A 24,761-nucleotide genomic window follows, 5' to 3' on the forward strand; every position below is an offset into this window, starting at 1 on the left:
TAAGCTTTATTGTGTAATATTGAGAAGCATTTAACACAGAAATAACAGAACCCTATATATATTTATATTTATTTACTTCTGAGGAATGTGCAGTGAGAGTCAGGTTTATCACTCAACATTTCTTGAATGACAACATTTAGTAAAAAAATTATTCAGCTTTTTTTTTTAACAGAAATAATGTTAAATGACCTGTATGTGTTTCAAAATTTTCACATAGAGACTCAGCTTGTTCTAAAATTCTACATTTACTTGATTGAACTGTATCAATATTTCAAAGTCTTCTTTTAACCTGAACTTTTTCTTTTAAAATAACCAGATTTAAATTTGCCAGTCCAATGATTATGGGATGACTGCAAATAACTACTGTAGTGCCAATTTATTGATTTTCCTTATCACCATTCCTAATGTAAAAAGCTCATCAACCTGACCTTTGCCATGTGGGAAATATTTCTGCACTAAAATTCTGGCTAACATGGCTATTTCTTTCTTTTTTTAAAAAAAAAAAAGTAATTTCATAATATGAGCATAGAAAACAGGTCAGAAGAGGGTCTCTGAAAATGTATCAAGTAATCCTCAAAACTGAGGACTTGGGGAGACAGGACATAAAAAATATAGTATGTAATATCGTCTGCATTGCTATTAATATATTTAGACAATGTTTTAGACATAAATTACTTGCAACTTATTTAGCCTGAGACACTGTTAGTATATTAAATTCTCTAAGCTGTGACAATCATTAAAAGCACTCTATAGATAGGCAGGAGTATCCTAGAAATGCAGTACATGTCATAAGAATCCAGCCCTCCATCATCAGGTTTTCAGCAATACTTTTAAAGATTGTGATATTCCACCTATCTCTAGTAAAGAGTATGCATTTTGTATGGTTTTGGACTTTTTTTTAATCTAAATACAGTGGGCAACAGTACGCCTAGGTGATCATGCAGTGGACAAAGAGGGCCATTACATGGAAAAGACCATTCAAATTTATTTCCCCCTTTATTGGACTTGTATTATTTACTACAATTGCAATTCAGTGTATGATTAAAAAACTTAGCAATTGATATAAATGGTAACAAAGTAGGTACTAGCCGTCGACAGCCATTGGCAGTCCTGTCTGCACGAACCCTACATGTAATGCTGTACTTTTATTTCCAATTTGTTTACTCATTACATAAAGATCTGGATTAATCAATATTTTAATAATGAAGCCACTGAAAAAAAAAATAAACCAGAAGAGACCTCAGAGAAACTACATAATATCTCGTCTCATGGAAATTTGTCTGAGAAAAGTTGCGGCGCACTTCAACTTTTACAGTACTCAGAGCATAGAAATCAGTTATTATAGAAAGTCATTAATTCAAAGTCTACACCTTTGCCGCTTTGACAGTTGTTTACATGTGTTAAAGGGAAAGGTCTAGCTTTAGAGAGTCATATTTAATAAGATTAAGGCCTTCTTCACACGTTCAATATTCATGTTCTTAGTGTGGACTGCAATCTTTGGAGCGGCTGTAGGTCTAATGACCTAAACTCAAAAGCCTCAAATATCCTTAAGAGACTATTGAGTTTGGATCCGGAGACCAAATACTGGTCTGTATATTGCGGTCAATACTTGGAAAAATTGTGAATATCGGACGTGTGAAAACAGCCTAAGAGATAACTGGTAGAGTAGAGTTCAAAATAATAGCAGTCCAATATGACTAACCAGCTTAATCATGGTTTTTGGTATAGATTGTATTACCAAATGTCAAACAATTTACCAGTTGGTGCAGCAGATTCTAAGAAAACCAACAGACTCACATTCATGATCTGCATCTTTTTGAGTCTGTGTATTTGAATAATTAATTGAAAGTGGGTGTGTTCAAAATAGCAGTATGGAGTTCAATTAGTGAGGGCAATCATTCTGTAAAGAAACAGGTGTAAATCAGGTGGCCCTTATTTAAGGGTGAAGCCAGCACATGTTGTACAGTGGGTACGGAAAGTATTCAGACCCCTTTAAATTTTTCACTCTTTGTTTCATTGCAGCCATTTGGCAAATTCTAAAAAGTTCATTTTTTTCTCATTAAAGTACACTCTGCACCCCATCTTGACTGAAAAAACAGAAATGTAGAAATTGTTCCAAATTTATAAAAAAAGAAAAACTGAAATATCACATGGTCATAAGTATTCAGACCCTTTGCTCAGTATTGAGTAGAAACACCCTTTTGATGCAACAAGTTTTTCATACCTGGATTTTGGGATGCTCTGCCATTCTTCCTTGCAGATCTTCTCCAGTTCCATCAGGTTGGATGGTGAACGTTGGTGGACAGCCATTTTCAGATTTCTCCAGAGATGCTCAATGGGGTTTAGATCAGGGCTCTGGCTGGGCCAGTCATGAATGGTCACAGAGTTGTTCTGAAACCACTCCTTTATTATTTTAGCTGTGTGCTTAGGGTCATTGTCTTGTTGGAAGGTGAACCACCGGTTAAGTCTTAGGTCCAGAGCAGTCTGGAAGAGGTTTTCATCCAGGATATCTCTGTACTTGGCCGCATTCATGTTTCCTTCAATTGCAACTAGTCGGCCTGTCCCTACAGCTGAAAAACACCCCCATAGCATGATGCTGCCACCACCATGTTTCATTGTTGGAATTGTATTGGGCACGTGATGTGCAGTGCCTGGTTTTCTCCACACATACCTCTTAGAATTATCACCAAAAAGTTCTATCTTCGTCTCATCAGACCAGAGAATCTTATTACTTATAGTCTGGTAGTCCTTCATGTGTTTTTGAGCAAACTCTATGCGGGCTTTCATATGTCTTACACTGAGGAGAGGCTTCCATCGGGCAACTCTGCCATAAAGGCCAGACTGTTGGAGGGCTGCAGTGATAGTTGACTTTGTGGAACTTTCTCCCATCTCCCTACTGCATCTTTGGAGCTCAGCCACAGTGATCATGGGGATCTTCTTTACCTCTCTCACCAAGGCTCTTCTCCCACGATTGCTCAGTTTGGCTGGATGGCCAGGTCTAGGAAGACTTCTAGTGGTCCAAAACTTCTTCCATTTAAGGATTATGGAGGCCACTGTGCTCCTAGGAACCTTGAGTAATGCAGAAATTGTTTTGCAACCTTGGCCAGATCTGTGCCTTGCCACAATTCTGTCTCTGAACTCCTTGGGAAGTTCCTTTGAGTTCATGATTCTCATTTGGTCTGACATGCACTGTGAGCTGTGAGGTCTTATATAGACAGGTATGTGCCTTTCCAGATCAAGTCATATCAGTTTAATAAACACAGCTGGATTCCAATGAAGGAATAGAACCATCTCAAGGAGGATCACAAGGAAATGGACAGCATGTGACTTAAATATGAGTGTCTGAGCAAAGGGTCTGAATACTTATGACCATGTGACATTTCGGTTTTTCTTTTTTAATAAATTTGCAAAAATTTCTACATTACTGTTTTTTTTCAGTCAAGATGGGGTGCAGAGTGTACTTTAATGAGAAAAAAAATGAACTTTTTAGAATTTACCAAATAGCTGCAATGAAACAAAGAGTGAAAAATTTAAAGGGGTCTGAATACTTTCCGTACCCACTGTACATGCATTTCTCTTTGCAAGCCTGAGAAATATGGGTCATTCGAGATATTGTTCAAAAGAACAGCGTAGCTTGATTAAAAAGTTGATTGGAGAGGGTAAAACTTATAAAAAAGTGCAGACAATGATAGGCTGTTCAGCTAAAATGATCTCAATGCTTTAAAACGAAAAACAAAACCAGAGAGACATGAAAGAAAACGGAAGACTACCATTCGAATTGATCGAAGAATAGCCAGAAGGGCAAAGGCTCAGCCAATGATCAGCTCCGGGATGATCAAAGACAGTTTCAAGTCACCTGTGAGTACTGTGACAGTTAGAAGACGCCTGCCTGAAGCTAATCTCTTAGCAAGAAGTCCCAGCAAAGGCCCACTGTTAGAAAAAAAAAAAAAAAAAAAGATGTACTGAAGCGTATACAATTTGCCAAAGAACACATCAACTGGCCTAAAGAGAAATGGAGAAACATTTTGTGGACTGATTGCTCTTTTTGGGTCCAAGGGCCGCAGACAGTTCGTCAGATGACCCCCAAACTCTGCATTAAAGCTACAGTACTCTCTGAAGACAGTGAAGCATGGTTGTGCAAGTATCATGATATGGGCATGTTTCTCTTACTATGGTGCTGGACCTATTTACTGCATACCAAGGATCATAGATCAGTTTGCATATATTAAAATACTTGAAGAGGTCATGTTGCCTTACAATGAAGAGGATGTGCCCAGTAAATGAGTAAAATCTTGGTTCCAGTCCAACAAAATTGAGTTTATGGTGGTGTGACCAGCCAAATCCCCGGACCTGAATCCGATAGAACAATTGTGGAGTGACATCAAAAATGCAGTTTTTGAGGCAAAGCCAACAAATGGCAAAAAATTGTGGGATGTAGTCAAAACATCCTGGGCTGGAATAACAGTTGCCAGAAGTTGGTTGACTCTATGCAACATAGATGTGAAGCAGTTCTAAAAAACTGTGGGTATACAACTAAATATTAGGTTAGTGATTCACAAGCGTTCTAAATCCTCAAAAAAGAGTACATAGTGTGAGTTTGTAAGGACATTTGCAGACACTGCTATTTTTCAGAACAGCCCAATGTTCATTTTTTGTTATTTTCTGTAAAGTAGTTAAAAATTATATACATTTCTCTTCATGTTTTGAATTAGAAAACAGTGTGCAATATGCCCAATGCATTGAAATAAAAACTAGTATAAAGATTTTGTGCTTAACTCATGTTTTTGAACAACTGCTATTATTTTGAACACTACTGTACATCATACAGAAATTGGAAGAGAGAAGTACTTGTCTGGAAAAAAATTAAAGTATTTTGCAGGCTCTTGAATTTTTACTATATGCTAGAATGATAAAAAGTAAGAAACAGAGTAAAAACTTTTGGAATTCCTACTGCTTCAATGCTGACACTTCCCAGTTTCCGTTACGAGCTCCACTGCTTCACAGTCATGACGTTTCAACATACTGTTGAAACCAGAAATTTACGTATACTATATAAAAAGACACATATGCATGTTTTTCTCAATATCTGACATGAAATCAGAATAAACCTTTCCCGTTTTAGGTCAATTAGGATTACCATAATTTTTAATATATGCCAAATGCCAGAATAAGAGAGAGACACTGTTTAAGGCATTTTTATTACTTACTGCAAAGTCAAAAGGTTAAATACACTAAGATTACTATGCCTTTAAACAATTCTTGACTGCCCATATGATGATGTAATTTGTTTGGAACCTTCTGACAGGTTTTTTGTCAACATCTGAGTTAATTAGAGACACACCTGTGGAAGTATTTTAATGCACACCTGAAACATACTGCTTCTTTATGTAGCATCATGAGAAAGTCTAAAGGAATCAGCCAAGATATCAGGAAGAGAATTGTGGACTTGCACAAGTCTGGCTCATCCTTGGGTACAATTTCAGCACAAACAAGATGGGAATGTCCAGCCATCATACCGCTCAGGAAGGAGCCTGGTTCTGTGTCCCAGAGATGAACATGCTTTGGTCCGACATTTGCATATCAACCCAAGGACAAAAGCAAAAGACCTTGTGAAGATGATGGTGGAAGCTGGTAAGATTGTGTCAATATCCACAGTGAAATGAGTACTGTATCAACATGGGCTGAAAGGCCACTCTGCCAAGAAGAAGCCATTACTCCAAAAGAAACATAAAAAAGCCAGATTAACGTTTGCAAATACACACAGGAACAAAGACTTTAAATATTTTTAGATATGTCCTGTGGTCCGATGAAACTAAAATTTAATTTTTTGGGCATAATGACCATCAATACGTTTGGAGGAAAAAGGGAGAAGCTTGGAAGCCTAAAAACACCATCCCAACTGTGAAAAACGGGGGTGGCAGCATCATGTTGTGGGGTTGTTTTGCTGCAGAAGGGACTGGTGCACTTAACAAAATAGATGGCATCATGAGAAAAGAAGATTATGTGGCAATACTGAAGCAACATCTCAAGACATCAGCCAGGAAGTTAAAGCTTGGGCGGAAATGGGTCTTCCAAATGGACAATGACCCGAAGCATACTGCCAAAATGGTAAGAAAGTGGCTTAAGCATAACAAAGTCAATGTTTTGGAGTAGCTATCACAAAGCCCTAATCTCAATCCTATTGGAAATGTATGGGCTAAGCTGAAAAGTCAGGTGCAAGCAAGACAACCCACAAACCTGGATCAGTTCGACCAGTTTTGTCATGAGGAATGGGTCCAAATTCCGACCAACTATTGTGAGAAGCTTGTGGAAGGATATCCCAAACGTTTGACCAATGTCATTCAGTTTAAGGGCAATAGTACCAAATACTAATGAAATGTATGTAAACTTTCGACTTTGCAGGAAGTAATAAAAATGCCTTAAAACATTCTCTCTCTCTCATTATTCTGGCATTTGGCAAATATTAAAAATTATGGTAATCCTAATTTATCTAAAACGGGAAAGGTTTATGGTTTATTCTGATTTCATGTCAGATATTGAAAAAACATGTATATGTGTCTTTTTTTTAGTGTATGGAAACTTCTGGTTTCAACTGTATATGTGTGACTACTGCAGCTTATGGCTACAATAGTGACCTCAGTGGTATCTGCTGCAGCCAGTGATCAGCTGTAGTAGCAGTCACATATCAAAATATAACCAATGGATACCAAAAGTGGTGAGGTACCCAGGAAGTGGTGTCATGGGAGCAGAGATAGATCGGTGAGATATTGCTCAGTTTGGTTTTTCATACTATTTTAAGATTTTGATAAAATGAAAATCAAGGGGCTGTACAAACCATTTTATCTTTGTTTACAAAGGTCTCTTTTTTTCTGAGTACCAGAATGTTTAAAGTAAGAAATGCTTGGGTGTTAAAAAGTATAAAAGGGGTCTAAGTTACAGGACAGTCTTATTTTACACGTCTTATAAACAATGTAACCTTCTTGTGACATCAGTGCTCTTTTGTAGCTCTTGGCTAATACTGCAAGTTGCACCAATCCTGCTCTGCCTCAATACACCCTTTATGGCCCCTGTATACACTCTGCTAATCTATTTGAGCTGCTTCCTTCAGCAAAAATACCCCAAAAATTATCATAGGGAGCATAAAGTTATTATAAATGCTAAGCAGAAAGTGAATACAGAAAGCTTCAATCAAAAGCTGAGAATTCACTTTAAAAAGTGCATTGCCCCACTAGTTCATTGTCATAAACTGACTTTAAGGTAATACATGTAATAAGCTTGTCCTTGTGGCAGTTTAGCATTGAGTACTTAAAAATTATGCTTTAACATCTAATGTCTAGTCACTATTGTTGAACAGCAAACAGATTCCAATTTTAGCTTCTACAGCAAATATCTCAAGATTTCAATGTGCCTTTTTAATCCAGATATTTGCAATTATATTATTTGATGCACAAGTCAAATTAAAATCCCATTAAAAACGCATGTAGATGCAACCTAATACATTACTATAGATTGCAGTTGTAACATAGCAGTTGAAATGTCATGCTACAAAATCTATGCATAGCCTGTGCATTAGAAGAGATTTGTCACAATACAAACTGCATATATTAAGAATTAGATCTTAGACTTGGTGTACTTGTGTTTAAAATAAATGTCAGAATAGCTGTAGCTCTAGTTGGACTAATAAAATACTTACCGTATTTCAATATGATACAGCCATTCTAACAGGGTTTTTCAAAGTTCACCAACCTCATCTGCTCTTAGAAACCCACTTAATTTGTGCAGTTTGTGTAGTGAAATCTGGTGGCATATCCTCTTTAACAGTGAGTGGAAAATTCAATATAAATATAATAGAGTTTGTTTATCTTGAATTTACGCTACAATTTATAGTTTATGGAGATTGTTGCAGTGTACAGTGCCTTACATTGTCCTCAAAGATGTTGCGAACACATGAAAATAATAAAAAATACAAACATATTCCTGTCTAAAATTCAAGCTTCCTTTACAAGTGCAATCAGTTGTGAGGACTCAGGGGTTCACAACAGCCTAGTTAACACTATCCTCATTATCTCCCACAACACGACATTCACATCCCCCAGATCATGTAAACATTACAGGGATTTGTAAGGTGCTTCTTAGATTTTCATCTCTAAATAGTAGTACCGAGTGATAATTTCTACATTCTCTTGCACAGTCATGTGCTTATTCTCTCCTTGCATAGTATCTGCTGAGTGTTCAATACAAATTGTAGTGATGATAGAACTCTAGAATTTCTGCATGTTTACAACAGTGCCATATGAAGACCAGCATTCCGCTAAGCATTAGACTCTTCATACAGCTGTGATATAGTAAGTGATCTTTATAGTCAATTTCATTATATCATGTTAAAAGGGCTATGCTTAGGGCTGGATCCCGCCAGTAATCATTCAGCATTTACTTTGAATTGTGAATCACAATTATTGGAGAAATCCAAGAGTACACATTTACCATATCTACACATTTGCAGATATGATATTTATCTATATGCCGTCATAGTCATACACAGATAACAAAATAGTGTATGTGTTTGGAAGCGCTTCCTTTTTGACCTGGCGGTTTTAACCGGCTTCTGACGTATGTGTACACAGTACGGATTTTAGTATTATTGTGCGCTTTGGGTACATTTGGAGAACCTGAACCTCAAGGGTACCATATGATATCCCTCAGTCTGTGTGAGGTATTTGTACCGCTGTGATTGATACTTCACTTTACACTCGTTTTGTTTGTTTTTTGGTGCATTATTTTTGCACTTTAAGGTATACGATTTTAAGAGAACTTTAACAAAAGTTATTTTTTAATAGTCCAATTGCTGCTGTACCTGTTTGACCTACCTATATTGGGCGATTCATTATTCCCTAGCTTAGTCTATTAGGCGCAGTATCTTTCCAGAAATACTGCAAATCTGAGCTTACAAGAGTCCTAGTAAGTCACTCTATATCCCAACCACGGCATAGTGAATTTCTGGCCCATTTCCGCAATTGATAAATATTAAAGCTACTTTAGATAACAGTGTGATCTAGGTTTTAAGGGATATCTATAGATACCTTTTGGCAATTGAGTTTTGGTTAGCCAATCGATAATGTTTTCATACACGGTATTTAACTGGAAGTAGTTGCTGTGTTGTAACAGTCTTCTTCTAATGTACTATCGGTAGTCTACTCTCTAATATATACAGTTATAGCATTTTATGTATCTACACAATCAAAAGAATCAAAAACAAAATAGTATATACTGATTTCAGTGAAAAGTGCACGGTTACAAGGCTTCTCTGTTTTAGTTACTACTATGAATAAGAAACTGACAACTCAACAAGTGTACAATTTCTTTTGGAACATTAACTGTAATGTCTACATGAAATTTAATTATTCTTTCTATTATTTTATAGAACACTCTAAATTCTGCCAGTTTTGCTTATTCAGTAACACTGACAAACATTCTGGATAACTGAACACACAGCTGCCGGAAAAAAAGGCTGTGTTACATATAAAACTATAAATCTTACTTTGTCAGATTTCAGTGTAGCTGCTGTGTATAGCAGGTATCTAAATAGTGCAACCCACTTTGATATTTCTCAAAACCTTTTTGGTTTACTCATAGCGTTTCATTTTCATTCATTTCAAGCATTTCCCACCTCCCACAATCCCAGGAGAACACAGTTCCCCTCCCTGGTCCCCTGTGCTGAGTGTACACACTCAAGTCCCATCCCTCCCATGAGGATAGTGCTAATAAGGCAACCCCATATATACTTTGATATAATTATACTATATATATATTTTTTGATTTAGAGAAATTTCTAGTTTGTTTTTGGTTTTCTTTAGGAAGTGCTTCCAGCCCCCACAATTGGACACCCAGCCTGAATTTCTCTTGGACCATTGCCATTCCCTGGAGGTGGAGGAAGTGGAGCAATCCCTTCTCGAATCCTGGGCTTACGTCCTCTGCGAGAGGGGATCCCATTGCAGCCATCCTTCTTTAGGTGTCTGTGAAGATGGTCAGAACGCACAAAGGTTTTGTGGCAAGCCTGGCATTGGTAAGGACGCAGCCCTGTGTGTACTCGAGAGTGATTTTTCAGGTCATAGTTATGAGCAAAAGTTGCACCACACTGCTGGCAAAGGTAAGGCTTCTCTCCTGTGTGCTTCCGCATGTGGACCTTTAGCTTGTCCTGCCTTTAAGAAACAAAAGTTTCATAATTAGAAATGAATAAACTATACAATATTCAAAAGTCCATGAACCACGCAGTAAGAAGCAGAATTTGTAACCCCTTGAGGAAAGGACCCAATTTGGCCTGCATGACAAAACATCTTTTTTACTTTTTCAGCATTACATACAAGGAGCCATAGTATTTTGAACTCTTTGTTGAGGTAGCTGTATGAGGACTTGATTTTTGTGGGATGTTTTGTACTTGTCAGTTAACGGATCAGAGTGGGACTTGGGGGTGTGGTTTGCTTGAGGACAGGAGCAGCAGCACTTTTACTTAGCTCCAGGCAAACCTTAGAAAAAAGCTAAGTTTTCACCTTTTTTAACTGTACTTTTTTGGACCAATTGATAAAGAAGAGTGCCTGGACCATGTTCAAAAGGATTATAAGGAAGGAGCCTGCTGAAATAAAGAAGAAACACTTTTTATCTGACTCCTCTGGCAGAAGACAGGTTGTAACAAGCAGCACTCCTGCTGAGTCATCCTCACTGAAGCCTGGCAAGCTGAAAAACAGCTCTCCACATACAGAGACTGACTCTGTCCTGCAGAAAGGGATGGAACAGAAGACCCTGCTTAGAAGAACCCCTATGAACATCACAGGACATGGTGAGTCTCCTACAGTGAAGCAAAGGGGCAGAAGTTACCTCCCTTGCTCCTCATAAAGTTCCCTTGTAGCTGTGATCCCCTCATTGACTCCTCCAGCTGCCCCACTATGTGTCTCTGCTAAAGCTGTTGGGCAGACTGAAGATCAGGGAGACACAGAATCCAGCTCTGACAAGTCCCAGATAGAGGAGCAAAGTTCTGGACATGTCTCCCCATGCCTGTCTAACAACATGTCAATGCCTGTCAGCACAAACCTGAGCAGAGAAAGCTCATGGTCCCATGCTGATCAGGACTTGAGGCTATGTGCCCACAATGCGGAAATGCTGCATATTTTTTCCGCTTCTCCCTGGCAGGAAAAACGCATTCGGTTTTTGTATGCATTTCTGCATGCGGGTTATCAAGCGCTTTTGCAAGCGATTTTAGCATCACTTGGAAAAGTGCTTGACAACTTGTTCACACTATATAAATCCATGCAACCAGCATATATAGTGTGACCAAGTTAGTTAAAAAAAAAAGAATAAGAATGGTAAAAAATAAAAAAATAAAGATTATACTTACCTTCCAATGTCCTCCCAGTGTTTTCTCTGCTGCGTCCGGTCTCTTGCACTGCTCGCGGTGGTGTGAAGGACCTGCGGTGACGTCATTCAGTCATGTGACAGGTCACATGACTCAATGACATCATGGCAGGTCCTTCACAACACCGCGACCCATACAGCAGACCAGACGGAGGGGAGAAAACACTGGGAGGACACCGGAAGGTAAGTATAATCTTTATTTTTTATTTTAAATTCTTTTTTTTAACAGGTTCTATGGTACCCGGGTCTGGATGAGAGTCTCCTCTCCTCCAGACCTGGGTACCATCTGCACATTGAACCGTGATATCTGCTTGTGCAGATGCAGTGATGCGGATGTCACACGGTCCAATGCAAGTCAATGGCAGCGATTACGCTGCGTGTCCGCAAAATTAATAGACATGCTGCAATGATAATCCGCAGCGGAAATTTCCGCAGCATGTGCACAGCACATGCGGACTATCATTGGGGACCATGGGGCACGTATTACCAAGCGTTTTTTAAGCGTTTTCGCTGCGGAAATTCTGCGGCAAAAAACGCTTGAAAAACGCATAGTGGGCATGCATCCTGAGCGCAGGGGAAGCAGACAATGAGTCAAATAACCATGAAGAAAATCAGAACCTCCAAAGTTTCGAGTCAGCACAAAATCTTGCTTCTGCTCGATCTTATGTTAATGGCAATGCAGCAGTAATCACACTTGACAATATTCAAGCATCTAAGGCTCCTGCAGCCAAAGTATTTATAAGAGATCTCTGCAATGCTTTCCTAAATTCATTTAATTGTCCACCTCTAATGTCTGCTACCACAGATTAAGTAACGTATACAGCAAAAAGCCAAAATGGGTTGTCACCTTACTCTCTGAATAACTCTGATGATGAGATGGATAACACATATACTAAGCCTAACACCCCAGTATCAGAAATGTACATCATAGTATAAGAAGTGCGATTCAACAACTTATTGAGCCCCATTTTACTGATACTAAAATATCTATAACTTCTATGAACTCAAAAATTAAGGACACTGATAGCTCTTTGATAGAATTACAAAAAAAAACAAACGAACTAATGGATTCAGTGGACTCCATGCAAAAAGAAATCTCATCAATTAATAGGAAAAATGCCAATCTAGAAGATAACTTGAGGAAAAATAATTTAAAAATAAGAGGCATTCCTGAGAAAGTGGCACCATCTCTATTATGTGATTACATCTCAAATATGGCTGCTGAAATCATTCCTATATATATAATTATTAAAGCACACAGAATCCCTAAACCACATTTTATTCATGCTGAAATGCCAAGAGATGTCATTGCAACTTTCAGTTCCTTTAATGTAAGAAATAAATTCTTTGCCTTGACTCGGAACTCAAAAACACTTCCTGCTCCCTATGACGCAATCTACCTATTTAAGGACCTTTCTAAAGCTACCATACAAGTGAGGAAAATGTTTCAAAACACTACAAGAGAACTACTACAGGCAGGCATTAAGTATAAAATGGGTACAATCCGCAATTCTTCAAGTTAATTCAGGAGGCAGAATCTTTTCTATCTCTTCACCAGAGGCGAGCCCAAAACTGGTGAACTATTGTAAACATCAATCCTTTTCAAAGAACTAAGACTTTTCTCCTAGTTAAATGTCCAGAAAATACTCTTCCATAATAATTTTTTAACGGGTTATTTCAAACATTGGTTCTTCAGCACACAATAATGTTTAACCCTATTATGGTTTCACCTTCAAACCTGGCAATTAAGAAGCTACAACAGTATACTTTGGAAAGATCACAGCTTTTACTGGATTTACAGGATTATAAATTTATTACAACTCTAATGGAATGGATTACATCTTGTTTTGCTTCAAAGGACAAAACGGTCGGCATCAAGAGCGTTTAACTTGGAACTGGCACTAAACCTATTCTCAAGGAAAATGGATATCCTGTCCTGAACCGAACATTTACCCCCAACAGGTCAAGTGCATTAACTTGACCCCAACAAGGATACATTTGAAGCAACTAATAAGACTCTAATTGTATTTTCTTTTTTATTGCTAACCTGTTTATTTCCTTTTAGGTACAAAACACTTTAATTACAAAGACTACCTACCATATTATATTACTACTATTATTTCTGTATTTTTCAGGTTGGATAATATAATGTACACTTGTTTCCTTTCTTCCCTATCTGCATAGGGATTTTTTTTTTGTTGTTATTGTTTGATTTTCTTCATTGTTTTTTCTTTTTTCTCTTTCCCGCTCAATTTCTTAATCTTTACATACCTCTCTTTTTTATTTTCATTCCATTCCCCTAGTTATTACTTTTCCCAATATACCATATTGCCTATTAAAGTATACCTTCCTTAACCCTTTTTTACCCTTAACCCTTCCCACCCATCTTTTGTCTCTATTTTTTATTCCTTTAAATGTTGTTTGTTATATTATAAAAAAATCAATAAAAACCATATGAAAGCAGAGTGGGGACTTTATTTTAGTTGAAGTTTTATTTATCAGTACCTTGGGGTACATACAATTTGTTGATCATTTTTAAGGCTTGTTTTATTTTTATCCTGTGCTTGAGCAATTATGTCGAAATTTCTGTCCAAATTCCAAAAACATGATTCAAGCTAAACCCAGCTGTTCTGCTCACCCAATCCCCCCCCACACACAGTTGTGACACTGTCGGATGCTATGGTAGTCTGGTGGTTTGAGGAAGGCCTCCGTTTCCTGTCATTATGGTACTCTTGTGAAGACTGGCCCATGGCTGGCGTTCATAGGAAGCCATATTTATCAACATATACTGCAATACTGTGTGGTTGCAGTATGTAGTATAAGTGATCGAACAATTGCGCGTTCAATTCCCCCAAGGGGAGACTAAAAAATAAGGTAAGAACAGTTTTAGAGAGCAATAAAAATAAACATTTGGTACTGCTGTGTCCATAAAAGACCAATAAAATTAATTGACTCAATCAGTAAATGAAGTAAAGGAAAAAAAAAATAAAATGCTAGAATTGCGTTAAATCAATCACAGCTACATTGCAAAAAAATGCAATTAGAAGTTATAAAAACATTGGCTCTACCCCAAAATGATATCAATAAAAAAATCACCACTTAAAAAACAAAGCAAACAAAAGGTATCCAGCTGTTTGAATATGTAACTTCATCAATTTATTACTACAGCTTAAAAGGCTCCAGGTACATTAAAAATATTGAATCAAGGCAAAACGCTTTCTCTACATATCAAGCCAAGCAGGGGCTTTTACTTTATGTGCTGAGGATTTTCAAAGCCAACCTTTGGGAGCTGGTAAACTTAGTGCTACTCAAAAAACAAACACTCATACAGCTCCATTGACGGAAAAATGAAAATGTTACAGGTCTTGGAAAAATGGTGACACAAGTGAATTTTTTTAGACAAATTTCCTTTTTTTCACCATTTGAATGAAAAAAAAAATACAAGATTGGTATCGCCATAATTGTACTGACAAGCAGAATCATATTGCTTGGTAAATTCTACTGCGAAAATCCCAGTATTCTTTGCTTAGAATAATCGTATCGCTCTAAACTATACCATGACACATGGTATGTATGGAACGAACCAACGCCCACTAAACAGGCTCTGGCTGGGAGTATGCATAGCTCATACATTCCCTCCGGTCCTGGCTCAGAAACCAGCTCTATATTTAAGCTGTCCTCTGTTGTAATGCTGCTATTTTCTGTTTCACATTTTAAAAATCTTCCTTTTTATATCTAATTATATATTGTATCCATGTAGTGCTCTAGCTTTTTTTGTAGGATTTTTGCCACCACTTCATTCTATGCAATACTCTCAGTGCCCTATAATGTTTCATTACTGAATACTAGTGATGAGCAAGCACTAAAATGCTCGGGTACTCGTTGTTCGGGTCGAGAAAATTGGAATGCTCGAGTGCTCGGAACGAGCCCCAATGCAAGTCTATGGGAAACTCAAGATTTTTCCGGTGGCTCCCCCCGGCGGTCGGCAGAGGGCCTAAAAATTGCCCAAATTGATGGGAACCGTGCTCAAATGACATGGGGTCAGCATGGGGAAGACCCATGGAAGCATTTCGGACGCCCAGATCACTGCTGTCAACAATGTTGTCAGAGGTATTACGCCACTTTTACGGACTTACAATAAAACATGCAAAAAAACATGCAAAAAAAGTCGGCCCTCGCTATTGTTAGAGAGCCATCAGTTGGCTATGCTTTGTTGTTCTCATTATTAATGGGTGGGTCTCCTATACTGTTTGTAGCGTCGGCGTCCCTGCCCCCTGCTAGACAGGGACGCCGTTCCCCTCACCTCTCCGCTCCGTGCCCGGCGGCTTCCTCCCGCTCTGCTGGCAGCGCGCGCTGCTTCCCGGCCTCTGTGCTTAGGGCGCGTGCGCTCCCCCTCTCTAAAAGGGGCCGCGCGCGCCGTCCTAAGGAGTCCCCGGCCAATGGCCGGAGGACCTCTCCATATATAAGGCACCTCCTCCAAAATGGAGGTGCCCGAGCAATGTTGTTGCAAAGCCTTCACTCTGCTTCAGCCCTCAGGTCCCGTTACCAGTTACCTGCCAGTCACCTGCCAGAATCCTGCTTGTTACCTGCCAGTCACCTGCCAGATTCCTGCCTGTTTCCTGCCAGTCACCTGCCAGATTCCTGCTTGATACCAGCCTGATATCCGCTTACCTGCTTGCAAGCCTGTGGTCCGACGGTCTGCCTTCCGACACCTGTCAGTCTGTCTATGGACCAGCCTGCTCGCTCACCTGGGAGCGCTCACCTGCTGCCTTCCTGCTAGCCTACCTGGAGGCTCTGCCGTCACTTGCCGTGACCACCTGCCTGTCCAGAGACTCTTACCCGCTCACCTGGGAGCGCTCACCTGCTACCTTCCTGCTAGCCTACCTGGAGGCTCTGCCATCACTTGCCGTGACCACCTGCCTGTCCAGAGACTCTTGCCCGCTCACCTGGGAGCGCTCACCTGCTACCTGCCTGCTAGCCTACCTGGAGGCTCTGCCGTCACTTGCTGTGACCACCTGCCTGTCCAGTGACTCTCGCCCGTCTTCCCTGGGAGCGCTCACCAGCCACCTGCCTGCTGTCCCTTTTCCCAGAGACTGTCCCTGTCACTTGCCGTGAGTACCTGCCCTTCTACCCAGAGACTGTCCCTGTCACTTGCCGTGACTACCTGCCCTTCTACCCAGAGACTGTCCCTGTCACTTGCCGTGACTGCCTGCCCTTCTTCCCAGAGACTGTCCCTGTCACTTGCCGTGACTACCTGCCCGTCTTCCCTGGGAGCCACCCGCTTCCTTACAAGGACCGCCCCCTTGTATAGTTGCTCAGAGGTTCCACCTCCCAGACCCGTTACAGTTTGCTCGGGCCATGGAACCCGGTGGCACCCAAACTCCCTCGCTCTCAGACCTATGCCATGAACTGTCCCGTCAGAGGTCCCAACAGGAGTCCATCCTGAGTCACCTGCGGAATGTCAACTCTCGCCTGGACACTCTGACTGCTCCACCAGCAACCACCGCTAGTGTCATGACTCGCAACCCGGCAGCGCCGCTGCCCACCAATACCATGGCATCCTGCCCCGGTCCCCGGCTTTCTGCACCTCCTCGCTTCGGAGGCGACCCCGCTCAAGCTCGGGGCTTCATAAACCAGTGCACCCTGCAATTTGAACTCCTGGCCCACCAGTTTATCTCCGACCGAGCCAAAGTGGCATTCATCATGTCCCATCTCACTGGGGAGGCACTGGCATGGCTTAATCCTCTGTGGGAGAGAGGGGATCCCCTGGTGTCCGACCTGTCGTCTTTCCTCACTGCTTTCCGAAGGATCTTCGATGAACCGGGACGAAAGACCTCATCTGCCTCCTCTTTGCTATGTCTCCGCCAAGGGAGTCTCACCGTGGGCCAATATGCCATACGGTTCCACACCATCGCTTCTGAGCTTGCCTGGGATAATGAGGCCCTGGTGTCCGTCTTCTGGGAGGGCCTTTCCGGTCGGATTAAAGATGAGCTCGCCGGTCGGGACATTCCTACCACCCTGAATGACCTGGTGTCTCTGGCTACCCGGATTGACATCCGGTTTCAAGAACGTACTAAGGAGACCACCCGTGAGAGAAGGTTTCCCCGCCTAGCTCCTACTTTCCAGAAACCTGTCTCCTCTTCTGTCACTCCCCGGGCGCACTCACCCAAGTCCATGCAGATCGACCAGACCAAGTTGGTCAAATCTCGCCAAGAGTCACGCCGAGCCGAGGGGAGCTGCTTCTATTGTGACAGTAAGGAGCACCTGATTCGTTCCTGCCCGGAGAGGCCGGGAAACTCCAGTGTCTAGGACCGCTCGGAGAGGTCGCCCTAGACAAAAATAAGTCCTCTCCAACCCTGACTTTGTCTGTATCTATCTCCTGGGGAGAGAACCGTCACTTTGAACTCGCCCACCTGGACTCTGGATCCGCTGGAAACCTCATCTCTCAGTCCCTGGTTGAGAAATACCGTATTCCCACCAAGTCTCTGGCTGAACCTTTGTCAGTTGCCTCCGTGGATGGAAGACTCCTTCCGGTGACCATCCTGCTCATCACGGAACCCATAACCCTGCAGGTGGGAATGCTGCACTCTGAGGTAATCTCCTTCCATGTGTTGTCCGGACTCTCCCACTCCCTATTGCTAGGTCTACCTTGGCTCCAGACACATGAACCCGTGTTGAACTGGCATTCCGGTGAAGTACTCCGGTGGGGGCCGGCCTGCCATAAGACCTGCCTGGTTCCGGTTCGTCCTCCACCTATCCCAGCTAATTTACCCGGTCTTCGGGCTCCTTACTGGCCCTATGCTGACGTCTTCGGTAAGAAGGAAGCAGAGACATTGCCTCCTCATAGGCCATATGACTGCCCGATCGACCTGGTACCCGGTGCCACTCCACCCCGTGGGCGTATTTATCCGTTGTCTGCGGCAGAAACCCGGGCCATGTCTGAGTACATAGAGGAGAATCTGGCCAGGGGATTCATCCGGAAGTCTACTTCCCCGGCTGGAGCCGGATTCTTCTTTGTAAAAAAAAAAAGATGGCTCGCTTCGCCCCTGTATTGACTATAGAGGACTCAATCAGATCACGGTTAAAAATAAATACCCCCTTCCGCTCACCTCTGAGTTATTTGATCGTCTTAAAGGTGCCAGGATCTTCTCCAAGCTGGATCTACGCGGAGCATATAACCTGGTCCGTATCCGTCAGGGAGACGAGTGGAAAACAGCTTTTAATACCCGGGACGGACACTATGAGTACCGTGTGATGCCCTTCGGTCTCTGCAATGCTCCCGCCGTCTTCCAAGAACTGGTCAACGACATTTTCCGTGACCTTCTTTACTCCTGCATGGTGGTATACCTGGACGACATCTTGGTCTTCTCTCCGGATCTTCCCACACACCGGAGGGATGTTCGTCAGGTCCTCCTTAGGCTCAGGCAGAACCACCTCTATGCTAAATACGAGAAGTGCCTTTTTGAGCAGACCTCTCTTCCTTTCCTGGGCTATGTTATCTCCCAGACAGGCTTGCGAATGGATCCCGAGAAGCTCTCTGCTGTCCTAAAGTGGCCCCGTCCGGAGGGCTTGAAGGCGATACAGCGATTTCTGGGCTTCGCTAATTACTATCGTCTCTTCATTCCTCACTTCTCGTCACGGACTGTGCCCATATCTGCGCTCACCCGTAAGGGAGCAAATCCCAAGGTATGGTCATCCGAAGCTGAGGAGGCCTTCCTTTCCCTGAAACAAGCCTTCTCCTCTGCCCCTGTGCAGCACCGTCCGGACTGCAACAAACAGTTCTACTTGGAGGTTGATGCCTCCTCCTCTGGAGCCGGAGCGGTGCTCACCCAAAAGTCTTCCTCCGGGAGAATGGTAACCTGCGGCTTTTTCTCTAAAATCTTCTCCTCCTCTGAGCGCAATTACTCCATAGGAGACCGAGAACTGCTTGCCGTTAAATTGGTGCTGGAGGAATGGCGTTACCTGCTTGAAGGGGCTCTATACCCAGTGATCATCTACACGGATCACAAGAACCTGGCATATCTCCAAAATGCCCAGAGACTTAATCCACGTCAGGCCCGGTGGTCTTTGTTTTTTGCCCGCTTCGATTTCATCCTTCATTTCCGCCCGGCGGACAAAAATGTCAAAGCTGATGCCTTGTCCCGATCCTTCCTGTCCTCCGACCAAGAGGAGGAGCCTATGCACATTATCGACCCCTCCAAGGTGATGAATGTGGCCCCCTTGGATTTGACTCGTCTTCCACCCGGCAAGACGTTCGTGGCGCCTCCAGACCGTGAAAGGGTTCTTCGCTGGGGTCATTCTTCTAAACTAGCTGGCCATGCCGGCCAAAAGAAGACCTTCCTACTCATTTCCCGGCATTACTGGTGGTCTACCCTGCGTAAGGATGTGGTAGACTTCGTCTCTGCCTTGTTCATCTTGTGGCCGCAACAAAGTTCCCAGACACTTACCAGCTGGTCATCTCCTGCCGCTTCCCATACCTGTTGCCCCGTGGCAACACATCGCTATGGACTTCATTACTGATCTTCCTGTCTCTGCCGGGTGTACTGTCATTTGGGTGGTCGCGGACCGCTTCTCTAAAATGGCCCACTTCAATCCCCTGCCTGGTCTTCCGTCTGCACCTGAGCTGGCTAAGGACTTTATTCGCCATATCTTCCGTCTCCATGGCCTACCCCTCCACATCGTGTCGGATCGAGGGGTTCAGTTTACCTCACGCTTCTGGAGAGCCACATGTAAACTGCTGGACGTCACCCTGGACTTCTCCGCTTACCACCCTCAGTCCAATGGTCAAGTGGAGCGGATCAATCAGATCCTTACCAGCTATCTCCGGCATTTTGTTAATGCCCACCATTCTGATTTGGTGGACCTCCTTCCTTGGGCCGAGTTCTCTTATAATAACCACGAGAGCGAATCCTCTTCCAAGTCCCCGTTCTTTATTGTCTATGGCCAGCACCCCCGGATTCCGTTTCCCGTCTCCGCCTCTGTGGACAACCCTGCCGCGCAGTCTCTTGTCAGCGAGTTTTCTACCATTTGGGAGAGTACTAGGTCTGCACTTCTTCAGTCCTCCGAGCGGATGAAGCGATATGCTGATAAGAGACGTCTGGATCCGCCTCAATTCCGTCCGGGAGACAAGGTTTGGCTCTCTTCCAAACATGTACGGCTCAAGATACCCTCCTACAAGTTAGGTCCTCGCTTCATCGGTCCTTTCGAAATCCTCAGGCAAATTAATCCAGTGGCCTACAAATTAAAACTCCCGGCCACCTTACGGATTCCCAACTCCTTCCACGTATCTCTCCTCAAACCCGTTGTCTTTAACTCTTTTTCCAACAATCCAGGTACTCCTCCTGCTCCGGTTTCCGCTGAAGACGTCTTTGAGGTAGAGAGTATTCTGGCCACTAAGAGGGTAAGAGGAAAGACCTTTTTTTTGGTAGATTGGAAGGGGTTTGGTCCTGATGAGAGAACATGGGAGCCCCGGGAGAACATCCATGCCCCTCTCATCCTTGCTAAATTTCTCTCTGGCCTAAAAAAGGGGGGGCCTAAAGGGGGCGGTACTGTAGCGTCGGCGTCCCTGCCCCCTGCTAGGCAGGGACGCCGTTCCCCTCACCTCTCCGCTCCGTGCCCGGCGGCTTCCTCCCGCTCCGCTGGCAGCGCGCGCTGCTTCCCGGCCTCTGTGCTTAGGGCGCGCGCGCGCTCCCCCTCTCTTAAAGGGGCCGCGCGTGCCGTCCTAAGGAGTCCCCGGCCAATGGCCGGAGGACCTCTCCATATATAAGGCACCTCCTCCAAAATGGAGGTGCCCGAGTAATGTTGTTGCAAAGCCTTCACTCTGCTTCAGCCCTCAGGTCCCGTTACCAGTCACCTGCCAGTCACCTGCCAGAATCCTGCTTGTTACCTGCCAGTCACCTGCCAGATTCCTGCCACTCACCTGCCAGATTCCTGCTTGATACCTGCCTGATATCCGCTTACCTGCTTGCAAGCCTGCGGTCCGACGGTCTGCCTTCCGACACCTGTCAGTCTGTCTATGGACCAGCCTGCTCGCTCACCTGGGAGCGCTCACCTGCTACCCTACCTGGAGGCTCTGCCGTCACTTGCCGTGACCACCTGCCTGTCCAGAGACTCTTGCCCGCTCACCTGGGAGCGCTCACCTGCTACCTGCCTGCTAGCCTACCTGGAGGCTCTGCCGTCACTTGCCGTGACCACCTGCCTGTCCAGAGACTCTTGCCCGCTCACCTGGGAGCGTCCACCTGCTACCTGTCCGCTAGTCTACCAGGAGGTTCTGCCGTCACTTGCCGTGACCACCTGCCTGTCCAGAGACTCTCGCCCGCTCACCTGGGAGCGCTCACCAGCCACCTGCCTGCTGTCCCTTTTCCCAGAGACTGTCCCTGTCACTTGCCGTGAGTACCTGCCCTTCTACCCAGAGACTGTCCCTGTCACTTGCCGTGACTACCTGCCCTTCTACCCAGAGACTGTCCCTGTCACTTGCCGTGACTGCCTGCCCTTCTTCCCAGAGACTGTCCCTGTCACTTGCCGTGACTACCTGCCCGTCTTCCCTGGGAGCCACCCGCTTCCTTACAAGGACCGCCCCCTTGTATAGTTGCTCAGAGGTTCCACCTCCCAGACCCGTTACACTGTTATTGCATATGCAGTGACTGCAAGGGCAGCCAAAAATTTGGACGCAACCCAATACCCCTTTGGAGAGCCACAGAGGAGGGTCTCTGTAAAAAAAATGTTCCCATTATAAAGGAGCGGGTCCCATGCTGTGACTGCAAGGGCTGCCAAAATTTGGGAAAAATCCCACTAACAATTTAAAGGCACATAGAGCTGGGCCACAGTAACGAGTATGACATTTTCCCATTAGAAAGGAGAGGGTCTGCTATACAGTTATAGGGTATGCAGTGAGTCCAATGGCTGCCAAAATTAAGGAAAACCCCTCTATCAATTAGACACATAGAGCAGAGCCACAGTAACGACATATTCCCATTAGAAAGGAGAGGGTCTCCCATACTGTTTGCCTATGCAGTGAAGCAACGGCAGCCAAAAATTTGGAGGAACTCCAATGCCCCTTGCAAGAGATGTAGAGGTCAGAGAGCCTCCTAAAAACAATGTTCTCATTATTAGGAAGTGGGTCTCCCATAGTGTTTGCCTATGCAGTGAAGCAACTGCTGCCAAAAATTTGGAGGAACGCCAATGCCCCTTGCAAGAGACGTAGATATGTTGATACAGTACGTATGGTGGTGGAAAATGAGGATGCAGAGGAGGACAAGAGCAAATAGACAAAATCAGGAAGCGTATACCCATGTCTGGGTGTGAAGACAGAGGTGCATGGGAATAGAGTTAGTCCTCCCCAAAAAAAAGACACTGTATTTGAGTTTATGTTACACTGCTATCATTTGGTGGTGTTGAGAAGTCTGGCCCAATCCAGCCCTTGTTCATTTTTATAAGAGACAGCTTGTCAGCATTTTCAGTTGACAGGCGGATGCGCCTATCAGTTATAATTTCACCGGAGGCACTAAAAACCCACTGACAAAACGCTAGCGGCAGGGCAGGCCAAGACCTCCAAGGCATAGAGAGCCAGTTGATGCCACGTGTCCAACTTGGATACCCAATAATTATAAGGCACAGAGGAATCATGGAGGACGTTGGTACGGTTGGCAAGGTACTCCCTCACCATCTTCCGAAACTTTCCTTGTGAGAGTACCCTCCGCCTCAGGGCCTGTGCGATGGGAGGGTCTGAGAAAACTGTCCCAGAACTTTGACAATGTTCCCCTGCCTCTGCTGGATAGCATTTGTGGCACTCTTGCCTGTACTCCTTGGTTGTCCAACGAACTGTGACCTCTGCAGCCAGCGTTTTCAGATGGAAATTTTTTCACTAATTCTGCAACAAGGGGCTTCTCGTACTGCCCCATTTTATTAGGCCTGTCCTGCAAAGGAATAAGAGACAAAGTTCTCCCTGTAGCGTGGGTCTGGAAGCGTCACCAATCAGTAATGACTGTCACCCAAAATTTGGACAACATGAGGGTCATGGGAAAGGCAGCATAACAAACTCAGCCATGTGTGCCAGACTGCTAACAGGCAAGACTTCCGTGTCCTCACCAAGAGGACGACTGACCATGCTCTCCTCCTCATTCTCCTCCTCTTCCTTCTCCTCCCTGTCCTCAGGTTATCCACGCTGAACAGACGGTATGACAGTTGTGCAGCTAGTAGCGTCTATAGCGCAGGAAACTACCTCCTGTTCTTCCTCCTCATTGTCACCCAATCCACGTTGGGATGAGATGAGGCTGGGCTCTGTGTAATCACCCTGTATGGTTCCTTGCTCCATCTCATCGTGCTCCGCCTGCAATGCATCCTCTTTAACTGAGAGCAGAGAGCGTTTCAGTAGACAGAGAAGAGGGATGATGACGCTAATTATGGCGTCATCGCCGCTCACCATCTTGGTGGAGTCTTCAAAGTTTTGAAGGATGGTACATATGTCTGACATCCATGTACACTCCTGAGGTTTTATGTGGGGAGTCTGACCTGAATACAGACAGCCTTTTTGATGCTGGTAGTCAACAACTGCCCTCTTCTGCTCACAAATCCTCCCCAACATCTGCAATGTAGAGTTCCAACGAGTGGGGACATCGCAGATCAGTCGGTGAGCTGGAAGCTGCAAACGCTGCTGAAGCACGGCAAGAGCGGCAAAAGCTGTAGCTTTCTAAAATGGGCACACAGGCGGTGTACTTTGGAAAGCAGATACAACAGATCCGGGTAGGTTTTGAGAAACCGCTGAACCACGAGGTTAAGCACATGGGCCAGGCATGGTACGTGTGTGAGCTCGCCTCAGAGCCGCCACCAGGTTCCGGCCATTGTCACACACGACCATGCCTAGCAGTAGGTTCAGCGGCGTCAGCCACAGATCTGCCTGCTCTTTCAGAGCTGTCCACAACTCTTCAGCATTGTGGGGTTTGTCACTTAAGCATATTAGCTTCAGCACAGCCTGTTGCCGCTTGGCTGAGGCAGTGCTGCTGTGCTTCCAGCTTGTGACTGATGCGGTCATTTCGGAGATGGAGGCTGAAGTGGAAGAGGAGGATGAGGTGCAGGAGCTGTAGAATGTGGGGGCAACCCCGACTGACCCAGGGCCCGCAATCCTCGGCATCGGGAAGACGTGTTCCGTCCGAAGGTCCAACTGCGTCCTGGCTTCTACTATGTTAACCCACTGTGCTGTCAGCGAGATGTACCATCCCTGCCCAAAAGCACTTGTCGATATGTCCATGGTTAGGTGGACTTTCCCAGTAACTGCATTGTTGAGGGCACGGCTAATGTTGTGGGATACGTGCTTGTGTAATGCGGGGACGGCACATCGGGAGAAATAGTGGCGGCTG

General features: G+C 44.0%; 1 protein-coding gene across 2 annotated transcripts in view; it reads right to left on the reverse strand.

The window, feature by feature from the left end:
* Positions 1–467: 467 nt before the first annotated feature.
* ZBTB7A (zinc finger and BTB domain containing 7A) overlaps positions 468–24,761 on the reverse strand; it is a 76,489-nt gene continuing 52,195 nt past the window's right edge. For both annotated transcript variants that reach the window (XM_073651226.1, XM_073651308.1), the window contains exon 3: positions 468–10,199. In XM_073651226.1, the coding sequence (XP_073507327.1) occupies positions 9,851–10,199 (349 nt within the window). In that variant the 3' untranslated portion in view covers positions 468–9,850. The remainder of the gene's footprint in view (positions 10,200–24,761) is intronic.

The sequence above is a fragment of the Phyllobates terribilis genome, unplaced genomic scaffold (assembly GCF_046119375.1).
Source record: "Phyllobates terribilis strain yellow unplaced genomic scaffold, ASM4611937v1 Scaffold_1__5_contigs__length_1240528914, whole genome shotgun sequence".
NCBI lineage: Eukaryota > Metazoa > Chordata > Amphibia > Anura > Dendrobatidae > Phyllobates > Phyllobates terribilis.